This window comes from Orcinus orca, chromosome 5, assembly GCF_937001465.1.
Source record: "Orcinus orca chromosome 5, mOrcOrc1.1, whole genome shotgun sequence".
NCBI classification, from domain to species: domain Eukaryota; kingdom Metazoa; phylum Chordata; class Mammalia; order Artiodactyla; family Delphinidae; genus Orcinus; species Orcinus orca.
In genome coordinates, this window is record NC_064563.1 from 30616243 (window position 1) to 30630401 (window position 14159).

General features: G+C 46.0%; 1 protein-coding gene across 3 annotated transcripts in view; it reads right to left on the bottom strand.

Moving 5' to 3' along the window:
- The window catches only part of MRAS (muscle RAS oncogene homolog), a 59382-nt gene that overhangs the window by 23134 nt on the left and 22089 nt on the right, over positions 1 to 14159 (bottom strand). For all 3 annotated transcript variants that reach the window (XM_033404100.2, XM_004278960.3, XM_004278961.3), the window contains exon 2: positions 10952 to 11162. In XM_033404100.2, coding sequence (XP_033259991.1) covers positions 10952 to 11144 — 193 coding nt within the window. In that variant the 5' untranslated portion in view covers positions 11145 to 11162. The remainder of the gene's footprint in view (positions 1 to 10951; positions 11163 to 14159) is intronic.

The following is a 14159-nucleotide window of genomic DNA, read 5'->3' on the forward strand; positions in this document are numbered from 1 at the left end:
TCTGCTCAAAACCCCCCAGTGGCTTATTTCCCTACAAGGCCCTAGAAGATCACTGCCCCCTAGCTATCTCCCTGATGTCTCCTATTAGCTTCTCTCTCACTTCCTCTGCACTCTAGCCTCCTAGCTATTCCCCAAACACATCCCTGCCTCAGGGCCTTTGCACCTGATTCTCCGTCCAAGATTCTCTCCCCCCAGGTACAGGCACAGCTTTTCCCTTCAGGTCTCTGTTCCAACACCACCTCATCGGGAAGGCCTTCCCTAATGGGCACAGATAAGATAGCAACCCCGTCCTCACTGTCTATTCCCTTCTACCTTGCCTCATTCTCCTTCACAGCATTCATCACCACCTGACACAGTACATATTTGTTTATGCCCTGTCTCCCCCATTCTACCAGAAGCTTCATGAGAGCAGGGCCCTGGCTTTGCCAACTGCTGCACGCAAAGCGCCCCAAAGACAGCAACAGGTACCCAGAAGTATTTCTAGAATGAACTAGTGAACAGTCCCACATACATAAGTCTCGGGGACCGATCCACACAACACTGGAGGGGAGAGGTGGAAGCTCCACGTCAGGGGATCAAGCCTCACTCTGGACCTCCCCAGATGCAGGCAGATGGGTCAGTGACCCCTCATCTGCACACGTGATAGGACCTATTCTTGAAAGCACCAAGCCACTCTCTGAATATAAATCATATTAGAACAGCCCTAGCAACAAAAGCATTACCGAGGCTTTCTACGTGCTGAGCTTCACAAGGTGCTGCGTTCCCTCCGTCACTCAACAAACAATAACTAAGCACCCAATAGACGCTGCTGGCACCAGAGATACAATGGTGGGCAAAGTCTCTCTCCTGAAGGAGCTTACAATCTGTGATGTTTCTTTTTTTTTTTTAACTTTTTATTTTATATCGGAGTATAGTTGATTAACACTGTTGTGTTCGTTTCAGGTGTCCAGCAAAGTGATTCAGTTATACATACACATGTATCTCTTCTTTTCCAAATTCTTTTCCCCTTTAGGTTGTTACATGATACTGAGCAGAGTTCCCTGTGCTATACTGTAGGTCCTTGTTGGTTATCCATTTTAAATATAGCAGCGTGTACACGTCAATCCCAAACTCCCTAAGGGATAGTTAGGGAGTCAACAGCTATGAGGCTCTCTCCCATTTGGGCACAGACCCCACCGATGAGGGCAGGTGGTCTTGGCCCAGAGGCTGTCTGTGCCCAAGGGAAAGAGGAGCCCCCAGTCACTCGGACCTGGGGCCTGGTGACAACAGGCTGACAGCATCACCCAACACAAGGGCAGACAGGTGAGATCTCAAATCTGCTGACCGGGCTGGTGCGCTTAGCGCAGACCGGTCACGTGACTTCTAACAGGGATCAACTCGAAGTTCTGAAATCAGGGCAAAACCCGAAATTAACTGCAGGAGTCTAGGACCTGATTGTCAGCAAGGTGAGTAAGAGGAAAACCTGGGGTTTGGGGTGCTGACAAGCTTGGAATGACCCCCAGGCTGTGCTGTGACTCTGAAGGGGGAGGGGTGCACGCTGCACTCAGACCTTCACCACTCAGCCCTGCCGAACTGACTCTAGGTCACTGGCTGATGGCCGGTCCCTCAGCTCCCAGGCTGGCTGGTGGGGCTAAGATGAGCATAGAGCAAGATATCCTTGGCTTCAGGGTCAGAGGGAATGGGGTGCTAAGTAGCTGTGTGACCTTGGACTTGTTATTTCACCTCTCTGAGTCTTAGTTCCTTCCCCTGCAGGGCCCTGACCTACCAGTCAGGGCTGCTGGACAGGTGCGGAAGCAGGAGGTCTGGGTTCCCAGCGGGAGGGCTCTTGGGGACACAGGGTGGCAACGCTGGCAGCAATTTTACGATGGTACCAAAGTATTTCACCATTTTACCCACTGGTACAGTAGTACTGCTGCGTACTGGCCGGACCCTGTGCTGAGTGCTTCACGGGGATTGCTTTATTTCATCCTTGTAGCAATCCTGCTAAATTGAGATTAGTGTCTTCACTTTACAGGTGAGCACAGCTGCTCTTCGGCCAGTACACACCAGTGCTACTGCACCAGTGGGTGAAATGGTAAAATACTTCCGTACCATCGGAAAATTGCTGCCACCGCTGCTACCCTGTGTCCCCAAGAGCCCTCCCCCTGGGAACGCAGACCTTCTGCTCCCGCAGCTGTCCAGCAGTAGCTGCTAACACTGCTGAGGGCGGAAGGAGCGACAGCGACCAGGCTTCAGGGTCAGGAAGGGCTTTCTACCAGCAAGCACCGCCCCAGGCACCTTGGAGATCAGTGAGCTCTGCGTCACTGGAAGCATTCAAGCAGGGATGGCTGATGGAGGTGAGATGAAGGGTCAGGCAGAGAGGCCTGCGGGGCTGAGTTGCATAATCTCAGGCCAGCGGCCATGCTCCCTCAGAAAGGAAAAGAAAGAGGGAAATCCCTCCCACATCACTGTGGGCAGGGAAAGGGGAAGATGGGTGGGAGGACGGGTGGAAGGACGGCCAGCTCTGCCCATACCCCCCTCTTAGTGGGGGCCACAAGGAGGGGTCTACTCTGAAGTTGGCCTAAGGGCTGCTGAGCATAGAGGCCACCATGCAAAGCCCCCAGCTCAGAAAAAACTCTCAGTAAGTGTTCCTGTCCTCTTGCTGCCCTACCCACGTCCTCCTCCCCCCACCTCCCCAGAAAGAATGTGGATTCAAGTGTTCGGGGAAAAGCCAGGTCCAGGCCCCTCGGTGAAGACAACAGCACTTGTGTCTGCGGTTTGGGCAGAAGCCAGGGTGGAAACGTCCCAGCTTCTGAGGGTGCAGGAGGGGAGCCAGGGTTTTTACTCTTTGCAGAGACTGAGCCCTTGCCGGGGACAGAGTGGCTGCAGAGCGGGGCCCAAGAGCCCCTAGGTGGGAAGGGGTGTCCGCAAGGCCACTGTCCTCTGTCAATGGAAGAAAGATGCCAGCTTCCAGAGGCTGGCTGGGCAGAGGGCGGGGCTGGCAGCCATGTGGGTGGGAAGGCCCAGATTGTTAAGTGGGCAGAAGATTTGGTCAACATCCTACCCTGCAGGACTGAGGCTTGGGTCAGAGTGGGAGGCAGGCTGACAGGATGGGACGTACTTGGCAGAGTGAGGAGGCCCTAGGCCTGGCTCTGCCTCTAGAGATGTCTGAGCCCGGCAGTCACTTCTCCATCTGCACTGCAGTTTCCTCAGGTGTAAAGTAAAGGGGGCTGATACCACAGCGCTCAGGAGCCTTCCAGCTCCAAACAGACTGGAAGAACAGGCAGGCAAGCACTCCAAGACAAAAGAAGTGAGAGCAGGGACTGGAGCAGATATCTGTACGCCCACGTGCACAGCGGCTTTGTTCACGATGGCCAAAACGCAAATGTCCATTGCCGGATGAGAGGCTCAACAAAATGTGGTAGATGCATAAAGTGGAATAGGAAGGGAATTCTGGCACATGTTATAACATGGGTGAACCATGTGGTAAGTGAAATAAGACAGTCACAGTCGGATATTGTATGATTCCACCCGTACGGGGTCCCTAGAGTAGTCAAAACCATAGAGACAGAAAGTAGAATGGGGGTTGCCGGGGGCTGGGGCTGATGGGGAAATGGGAGCTCTTGTTTGGCAGGTACAGGGTTTCAGCTGGAGGAAATGCAAATGTTCTGAAGATGGATGGGGGTGATGGTTGCAGAACAATATGAATGTACTGAATGCCACAGAACTGTCCACTTAAACATGCTTAAGATGGTCAGTTTTACATTACGTATATTTTACCACAAAAAAAACAAAAACAAACACAAAACTCCAGGACTCTGGGCCTCCCTGGTGGTGCAGTGGTTGAGAGTCCGCCTGCCGATGCAGGGGACGCGGGTTCGGGCCCCGGTCCGGGAAGATCCCACATGCCGCGGAGCGGCTGGGCCCGTGAGCCATGGCCGCTGAGCCTGCGCGTCCGGAGCCTGTGCTCCGCAACGGGAGAGGCCCCAACAGTGAGAGGCCCGCGTACCGCAAAAAACAACAACAACAACAAAAAAACCTCCAGGACTTTGACTAAGGCTCGGGTCTTCCTGATTCATGAAGCCGGAGAACTGGGGTATGGGGAGTCATACAGCTGACAGACAGGGTGATGGGGTCCAAAGCCACAGACCCCCGAAGAGGGAGATGGGGAGCCGATGCAGCCCCACAGCGCAGAGGTGGGGCCCAGATGATGAGGAGGCGATGCCCCCAGAGTTGGGCCCTTAACACTGCAAGGTGAGACAAAGGTCCCAAACCCTTGTGGGAAAGAACACAGAGCAGGCTTGCTCCAATGTTGGGGGGCCCCACAGACACTGGGGAACCTGGCTGCTGGCCCCTGAGGTCGGCCATCTCCTGTCTTTTAGATTCTGCGAGCACCAGGGCAATGAGACTCCTTGAAAGACAACAAGAAATAGGTTTGTAAGTGGGAAGACTGAGACTCTTCAGTATGGAAACCACAGAGAAGGCCCCCTGAGCAAGTTTGAGCATCTCTGCTCTGAGATTCAGATCAGAACTGGAGCCCCTGGTCCTCTGAAGACCTTGGGCAAGGAGCTGGAAGGGCAGGTGTGTGTGTCTGCCGACCCTGATAGTCCAGGCCACGCCCCCTTCTCACTGGGATTTCAGCTCCATTCCCAGAGGTGCAGGGACCAACTGTGTGAGGTGGGAGAGGTTTTCCCACCCAGCCACACTGACGGAGAGTACAGGAGACAAAGGGAAGTTGAAACCATTGCTGGCTGTGTGACTCCCTCCGTGCTTTATTTTTATAGTGATAACAAAAGTAGCTACCACAATAGTGTTTGTAAGGATGAACAGTACATAGCACGGGCCTTCCACACAGTAACTGCCCAACAGATATCATTATTATCTCCTCCTGTTCATCATCATTATCACGCTGCCATGTTTTTCTCTTTCTGAATTTGGAAGAAGAGAAACCCCAGAGTTCAGAGTGCTTGGCAGGCATCCCAGGCTTAGCACCTCCCCCAGGATGCTGTGGGCTCCAGGGAAGAAGGATGTCACGGGTAGTCCCGTCCATCCCAGGGCAGCCAACAACCCCAGAAGAGTTCAGCCCCAGTAGGGGTCAGAGTTACACCCAAGCCTAATACAACCAGCCTTTGATTAAAGTTCCCCAAATATGGGACAACCTTTTAAATGCCAGACTAATTAGTATTTAGCTGTAATGCTTTAAGCCTTTCTTTTCTTAAAACAAGACCTAATTGAGTAGAGAAGTGTGCTAATCTGGGAATCCAGTACCTACTCCTGAGGCAGGCCTGGGTGGGCAATGCCCTAAATCAGGCCTGATTCTGGGGGCAGGATCAGAGGCGTAGCACCTAAGGGGAGCCCAGGAGCTTCAGAACACAAGCTCTGCAAATTCACACTTATAAAGTAATGCTGTGGCCATGCTTCCTCCACTGCTATAAATGTCATCCCCAAATCTTCCTAAAACCACCCTTGAGGAAAAAAAAATCTTTTTCTAGAAACAACCTTGGGTAATCTAATATCCAAAGTTACTTTTAAAAAATGTTAGAGGGACTTGCCTGGTGGCACAGTGGTTAAGACTCCATGCTCCCAATTCAGGGGGCCTGGGTTCAATCCCTGGTCAGGGAACTAGATTCCACACGCATGGCACAACTAAGAGTTCGCATGCTACAACTAAGGAGCCTGCATGCCACAACTAAGAAGCCCATGCGCCGCAACTAAGGAGCCCGCCTGCAGCAACTCAGGAGCCATGTGCTAAGGAGCCGGTGCAGCCAAATAAATAATAAATAAATAAATAAATAAATAAATAAATAAACATTAAAAAAAATCTCCATCATTAAAAAAAAAAGTTAGAGAAGTTAATATGGCAGTAGATAGAAATAATATTTATTGAACCAGGCATGACGTTACTCTCTTACATATGCATTATGCAATGCTTTTCAGAATGTCTTCTGTGGAACTAGCCCAGAATGATGTGCAAAAAAATGGTCCTTTGGGAAACCCTAAGGATAATATATTCTTCCAATATACTTATAACGTATGTTTGTATATTGAAGGTTCTTTCAAGCCCTGCAGTAAAGAAACTGCTTACATTTATTTAACTCAGTATATCCCAAAGAGTGGTATATATTCAAATGGGTGATGCATGAGATGATTTTAGAAAGTGCATAAATGTTTTTAATTTTAATGGTTATATATATTTATTTTGATGTCAGTTGGCAAATAATATAGCTAGCACATCAAACCTATGATTGCACATATATTGCTCAGGACTCATTCGTTCACTCATTCCACGGACATTTACTGAGGACCTACTATGAGCCCAGCAGTATTCTAGATGTTGAGAATGTAGCAGTAAATAAAATAAAGTCCCTGCTCTCATAAATTTACTTTTTAGTGGGGAGTGACAAAAACTCAAACAAACAGAAAAATATATTGAACACATATAAATATATGTTCAACAGTAAAAGGCAGAATAAAGAAAAACAGTTGGGCAAGGGGACAGAAGTGACAGGGGTGGGGTGAGTACTAGTGTAGGCAAGACCTCTCAGACAAAGGGGCACTTGAACGGAGAGCTAAATGAAGGAGACTGTCTTTCTGCAGGAAGAACGTGCTGGGCAGAGAGAACACCAGACACAAATCCCTGACGTGAGAATATGCTTGGCACCTGGTGGAACGGTTCCAGGTTCCAGGGCGGCAGACAAACCCTAAGGGATGCTTTTTAAAATTAATTAAATCAAATTCAAATACCATAATATTTGCCCTTTTAAAGTGTATATACACAAAGTTGTTCTGTTTTTTTAGAGTGATGATTTGGTTCTGGTTCTGGCCAAGATGAAGTACTGGGGGTCAGATTTACCTTCTCACCTAAACAACCAAAAAACAGACAAAATATAGGAAACTGGATTTCAAGACACTGGACATCAGGCAACAAAGGATGGTGACCCCTGAGAGATGGGATACAAAAGAGGGGAAGGCATGGGAGTTCCCTGGTGCCTAGTGGCTAGGATTCTGGGCTTTCACTGCTGTGGCCTGGGTTCAATCCCTGGTTGGGGAACTGAGATCCTGCAAGCCAAGGCCAAAACGAACAAACAAAAAACAGGGAAAGGCACCTATGAACGTTCAGCTTCCCAGCTTACTGCCCTGAGAGAGCTTCTAGGCCACAGTGTTGAAACCCAGGGATAAAGAATGTCATTTTATAATAATAAAAAGGTCAGTTCATCAAGAGGATGATCCAACCTAAACATTTATGCACTTAACAACAGAGTGTCAAAATACATGCAGCGAAAACTGATCGAACTAAAAGGAAAAAAATAGGCAAGTCCACAATTAAACTGTGAAATTCAATGCCCCTCTCTCAATAATTGACAGAACAAGTAGACAGAAGATCAGTAAGGATACAGAAGACTTAGAGAACACTACCAGCTTGATCTGGTTGACATTCGTAGAACACCCCACCCAACAGAGTGGAATACACATTCTTTTCATGTGCACATGGAATATTTGCCAAGATAGACCATATCCTGAGTCATAAAACAAGCCTCAATAAATTTTAAAGAATTCAAATAATATATTGTATGTTTTCTGACACAATGAAACTAAAATAGCAATCGATGACAGAAAGATCTCTGGAAAATTCCTAAATAGTTGCAACTAAATGATACACTTCTAAATAACCTAAGGGTCAAAGAAGATATAAAAAGGGAACTTGGAAAGTATTTTTAACCTAATGGCAATGAAAACACAACATATTAAAATTTGTGGGATACAGCTAAATGAGTGGTTAGGGGGAATTTATAGCACCAAAATGAATATCTTATTAAAGAAATGTTCAAATCAATGACATCAGCTTCCACTTTAAGATGTTAGAAAAATTAGAGCAAATTAAATCCAAAGTAGGAAGGCAAAAGGAAACACTAAACATAAGAATGGAAATCAATAGAATTAAATGGGAAAAATCAATTTACTGGTTCTTTGTGAAAATCGATGGCATTGATTTTCAAATCTCTAGCCAGCCTGATTAGGAAAAAAGAGAAGACACAAATTACCAATATCAAAAATGAGAGATGTAACATCACTACAAATCCTACGGAATATAAAAAGATAATAAGAGAATATTATGAACTTGATGCCAATAAATTTGATAACTCTGATGAAACGATCAAGTTTCTGAAAGGCACAAACTACAAAAGCTCACTGGAGAAGAAATAGATAACCTGAATAGCCCTATATCTATTAAAGAAATTGAATTTGCAGTTAAAAACCTTCCCACTAAGAAAACTCCAAGCCCAGATGTCTTCATAGGTGAATTCTACCAAACATTTAAGGAAGAAGTAATACCAATGTCATTGAAATTCTTCCAGAAAATTGAAAAAGAGAGAATACTTCCCAAGTCATTCTATAAAGCCAGAATTACTCAGACATTACAAGAAAACTACAGACCAACATCTCTCAAGAACACAGATGGGGCTTCACTGGCGGTACAGTGGTTGGGAGTGGGCCTGCCAATGCAGGGGACACGGGTTTGAGCACTGGTCCAGGAGGATCCCACATGCCGCAGAGCAGCTAAGCCCGTGCGCCACAACTGCTGAGTCTGTGCTCTAGAGCCCGTGAGCCGCAGCTACTGAGCCCACGTGCCACAACTGCTGAGGCCTGCACGCCTGGAGCCTGTGCTCCGAGATGAAGAGAGGCCACCGCAGTGAGAGGCCTGTGCACCGCAGCGAAGAGTAGCCCCTGCTTGCCACAACTAGGGAAAGCCTGTGCACAGCAACGAGGACCCAATGCAGCCAAAAATAAAATAAATAAAATAAATTTATTAAAAAAAAAAGAACATAGATGCAACAATTCTAAAAAACTTTTAACAAATCAAAGCCAACAATATATAAAAAGATAATATATCATGACCAAGTGGGGTTTATCCCAGGAATACAATCTTGGTTTAACATTAGAAAAACTAATCAATGTAATTTACCATATTAAAGACTAAAAAAGAAAAACCCATATGATTATCTCAATAGACACAGAAAAAGCATTTGACAATATCACATTCCTGATAACATTCAATGTCATTCATAACATTCATTCCTGATAAAAAACTCTCAGCAAACTAGGAATAGAAAGCAACTTCCTTGACGTGATAAAGGGCATCTATAAAAACCCTACAGCTAACATTATACTTAATGCTGAAAGACTGAAAGCTTTCTCCTGAAGATCAAGAACAAGACAAGTATGTCTTTAAGTCAATGAAATAAGGCAAGAAAACGAAACAGAAGTCATCCAGATTGGAAAGGAAGACGTAAAACTATCTTTACTCACAGACATGATCATCTCTGCAGAAAACCTAATAGAACCTATAAAAAAGCCACTAGCACTAATACGTAATTAGCAAGGCTGCAAGTTACAATATATAAAATTCTATTGTATTTCTATATACTGGCAATAAACAATTGAAAACTGAAATTAAAAAAACAGTATCATTTATAATACAGAGGTAAGTATAAATCTGACAAAATATGTAAAAGGCCTATGCACTCAAAACTACAAAACAATTGATAAGAGAATTAAAAAAGACTTAAATAAATGGAGAGAGGTACTGTGTTCGTGAGTTGGAAGGCTCAGCGTTGTTAGGATGTCAATTCTCCTCATATTCATCCATACGAATATGAATCAACACAATCTCAATCAAAATCTAGAATCTTAGAATTTAACTGATTCTAAAATTCATACGGAAATGCAAAGGACCTAGGCTAGCCAAAACAACTTTGAAAAAGAATGAAGTTGGAGATTTAACAGTACCTGATTTCAAGACTTATTATAAAGCTACAGGTACCAAGACAGTGTGCTATTGGTGTTAAGACAGACAACAGATCAAACAGAATATGTGGACAATCAATTTTCATCAAAGGTACAAAAAAGGCAATTCAGTAGGGAAAGGACAATCTTTTCAACAAATAGTGCTGGGACAACCGCATATCCATATACCAAAAAGATGAACTTTGTCCCATACCTCATACCATATACAAAAATTAATTCAGGATAGATCATAAACCTAAATATAAAACCTAAAACCATTAAACTTCTAAAAGAAAACATAGGAGAAAACCTTTGTGACCTTGGGTCAGGCAAAGATTTCTCAGACACAACACGAAGCGGGGTGGAGAGTCACCTCAAAGAACAAACTGATAAACTGAACTTCATCAAAATTAAAAACTCTCATCTTTGAAAGACACTGTTAAGAGAATAAAAAACAAGCCAAAGACTAGGAAAAAACATTTGCAAATCACATGTGTGAGAGAGGACTTGTATCCCCGTGGTTTTCAAATGTCATAGAATGACATTCTATGATTAATGGCTCTTTGTTTCGAGACTCAGATGGTATAAAGTAAGAATCAGTAAGAATCTAGAACAGTGGTTCTCTAACTTCATCACCTGAAGGGCTTGTTAAAACACAGGTTGCTGGGCCCCACCCTCAGAATTTCTGAACTGGTAGGGCTTGCGGGTTTTCATTTCTGATTAAGTTTCCTGCTGGTGCCCCTGCAGCTGGTCTGGCTACCACACTTCGAGAACTGCTACTCCAGACCAACTTAGACTAAACTAGAAACACAATGTCAGATGCAAGACTCCCCACCCCACCCCAGGGACAGTTTTCAAATAAACTATGTTTATTAAGAGAAAAAATTGATTTCCCCCTTTTTAATTAGCTAGAGACATCTATAAATGTTAATCAGAGCTTCTGATGAGAGAGAAATAAACATGACATCACTGAGTTGGCTTGATTCTAGCCTTGCCTCTTTGTCGAATACACATTTTGGTTTCCACAAAGTTGTTCAGAATTCACCCTGGAAAACATACACAGCCTTATACCAACCATCCCATAATGGCAACACAGAAGAAACTGGCATGCCCCGCTGAAGCCTATCAACTTTCCCTGACCCCCGCGTAACGCCCCACCGACAGGCAGGGCTGCATCGCGTCTCACCGTCCAAGATGGCCCACTGGTTGTCAATCTCTGTATGCTTCAGGTAGGAGTCTTCGATGGTGGGGTCATAGTCAGGCACAAAGATCTTCTGGAAAAACTGGATGGTGAGGGCGCTCTTGCCCACACCCCCGTCTCCCACCACCACCAGCTTGTACGTGGGGAGGTTGTCACTGGGGACAGCACTGGTCGCCATGTTGCTGGTAGGTCAGACCTGGGGAGGCAAGATATGTGGAATGAGACGGGGCTTCTTCTTCTCTGACTCAGGGGAAAATATTCACGGGGCTTCCTCCTTTCTTACAGAGTAACAAATACTCCCAGTTGTAGAAAGTTTTGAAAATGAAGACATGCAAGAGAAAAGTGCTACCCCAGGTCCCTCACCCAGAGACAATAACTGTTAAAATGATTTATTCGACCATTTACTGAATGTCAACTATGTGCCAGGCCCGGTCTTGGGGATATAATGCCACACGGCCTTTAACCAGCCAAAGGCCATGTCAACGAAGTTTTTCCACCATCAAATTCCGCCCTAGTCCTGTACAGTTAAACACGTGGGCGTTAGTCTGAGCAGGGAGGGCAAGGAGGTTCGCCTTTCACATCAACTGGTCATTGGACTGTGGTGCTGAGAAGAATGGGAGGCTGTCTGAGCTTAAAGGAAAAGACAGTCACAACAGCTTAGCACAGCTGAGCTCAGCGTCTCTGAGCCCCTTCCAACTCTCAGAATTCTGTGATCCTGGCTCTGTTCTCTGATCTCCTTGGCCTCTATCATGTAGAAAGTCGTGTTAGACTCTCGTGACATCTGGTCAACCCCTCTTTTAGCTGGGGAGGAAGAAGAGGAGGATCAGGGATAAGTTTTATTTTGATGACGTTGAGTCCAGTTAAGGCAGTGGTTCTCAACCAGGGGCAATTTTGTCCCCCGGGGATATCTGCAATGTCTGGAAATATTTTTGGTTGCCAAAACCAAGTGGGTGCTACCAGCGTCTAGTCAGCAGAGGCCAGGGATGCTGCTAAAGATCCTATAATGCCCAGGAAAACACCCCCAGAACCACCCTAAAATGTCCACAGTGCCAAGGCTGAGAAACGTTGAGCTAAGCTGACTAGGCAGGGGCTGGAAATATGGGACCAGGATCCTAAAGAGCAGTTGAGCCTGAACAGATAAGGACTGACTGTGTAGAGGTGATGGCAGAGAAGTGAAGAGTGACTTTGGAAACTGCATCACAAAGTACCAAGGAGGAGAGGCGGGCAGAGAGCATGGAAGGAGCATTCAGAAAAATCGGAGGGAAACCAGGATCTGTCATGGTGATGGAAGCCCAGGGTTTCCAGAAGGAGGAGGTTGACAGCACCGAAGGCTAAACACTGGTGCGGGATGAGGGAGGAGAGTCACCTAAAGAACAATTTGAGGGTGTTGCCAGGGACCTAAGATGCTAACTAGGGAAACGCACAAACCACCTCTGGTAGGGCCATTCCTGGGTAGCTTCAGGACTCATAGAAGGGTAGGGGGGCAGGCAGCATGCCAGGGGACAACGAACTGTGTGTCCTGTGTGCAATCACTGCTGCTCGGGAAGGCCACTGACTGAGCCATAGTTTCCTTACGTAATAGATTAAAGGGCTGGGTTTTCACAGTTGTTCTTAGCTCTAAAAGAGTCCTCCATTCTAGATTTCAACAGAAAGGACGTTAGACACAAATGTAGGTTATGTGGCCACGCTGATTTGCATGGGGCTATAGGCGAGAGTCGTTGCATAATCTTTTGCAGTTACTGAAGCTTGATGTTGACATTTAGGGTTTCCCTGCAGTGGCAGGGAAAGTAGGCGCTTTCACACGTTGTGGGTGAGAATGTAAATCTGTCCAAACTGGACTGAGAATACACTTGCATAAATACATCAAAATTTAAAACAGACATATCCTCTCTCAAAGCTATACCACATGTGAGAATGTAGTCTAAGGAGGTAATCAGACAAGTGTACAAAGATGTTAAGAACAGGGGTAAAAATGGAAATAACTTAAATACTGGGGGGCAAGTTAAAGAAAAATTTATCCATACAATGCAATACTATATGGCCATTCAGAAGGACGATATTCCCTAGCCTAGAAAAGGTTTATAATATACATGGGGGAAAAAAAGCCAGTCTGCAAAACAGCAAGTACATATGATTACACTTCCATGAAGCTACCATCTATGAATCTACATGTCTAGGGTGGTTCTAGGCATAGAGAGGATTGGCACGTAGCTGTCTCTACAGGAGACTTAGGGACACTTTCTCAGATTTTCAATTTTCTACAACAAGCATGTGTTCTATTTGTGTATCAGAAAAGCTGAACAGTATTAAAATATTTCCACCAAGCAGCCACATAGCACAGGGATATCAACTCGGTGCTTTGTGACCGCCTGGAGGGGTGGGATAGGGAGAGTGGGAGGGAGGGAGACGCAAGAGGGAAGAGATATGGGAACATATGTATACGTATAACTGATTCACTTTGTTATAAAGCAGAAACTAACACACCATTGTAAAGCAATTATACCCCAATAAAGATGTTAAAAAAAATATTTCCACCAAATAAAATGTTCGGGCCACCTGAAAATGTGCGATTCCCTCTCCTTCGAGTGGGGATTTATAACTCCTTTGGTGCGGGATAGAAGGACCAGGTGCCAGCTGAGCCCCAGCATCTGGTTCCCCCATCCCCCCTAGGTGGGGATGATAGTGGGGTTAAGCTGAGCCTTCAACACACTGAGCTCTCCCACGTGACAGAGCTGGTGGTCCAAAGGGGCCAGAGGGGAGGTGAGGGAGACAAAAATGAACTGCTGTCCTAGCCTGGGGAGGATGGTGACACTAAGCCAGCGTGAACATGTCTGCCTATGAAAGAGGCTGTTTTTAAAGCTCCCTTCCAAGAAGATACAAATGCTCGGGCTTCCCTGGTGGCGCAGTGGTTGGGAGTCCGCCTGCCGATGCAGGGGACACGGGTTCGGGCCCCGGTCCGGGAAGATCCCACATGCTGCGGAGTGGCTGGGCCCGTGAGCCATGGCCGCTGAGCCTGCGCGTCCGGAGCCTGTGCTCCGCAACGGGAGAGGCCACAGCAGTGAGAGGCCCGCGTACCGTAAAAAAAAAAAAAAGTGAAGTCAGAAAGAGAAAGACAAATACCGTATGCTAACACATATATATGGAATCAAGAAAAAAAAATGTCATGAAGAACCTAGGGGTAGGATGGGAATAA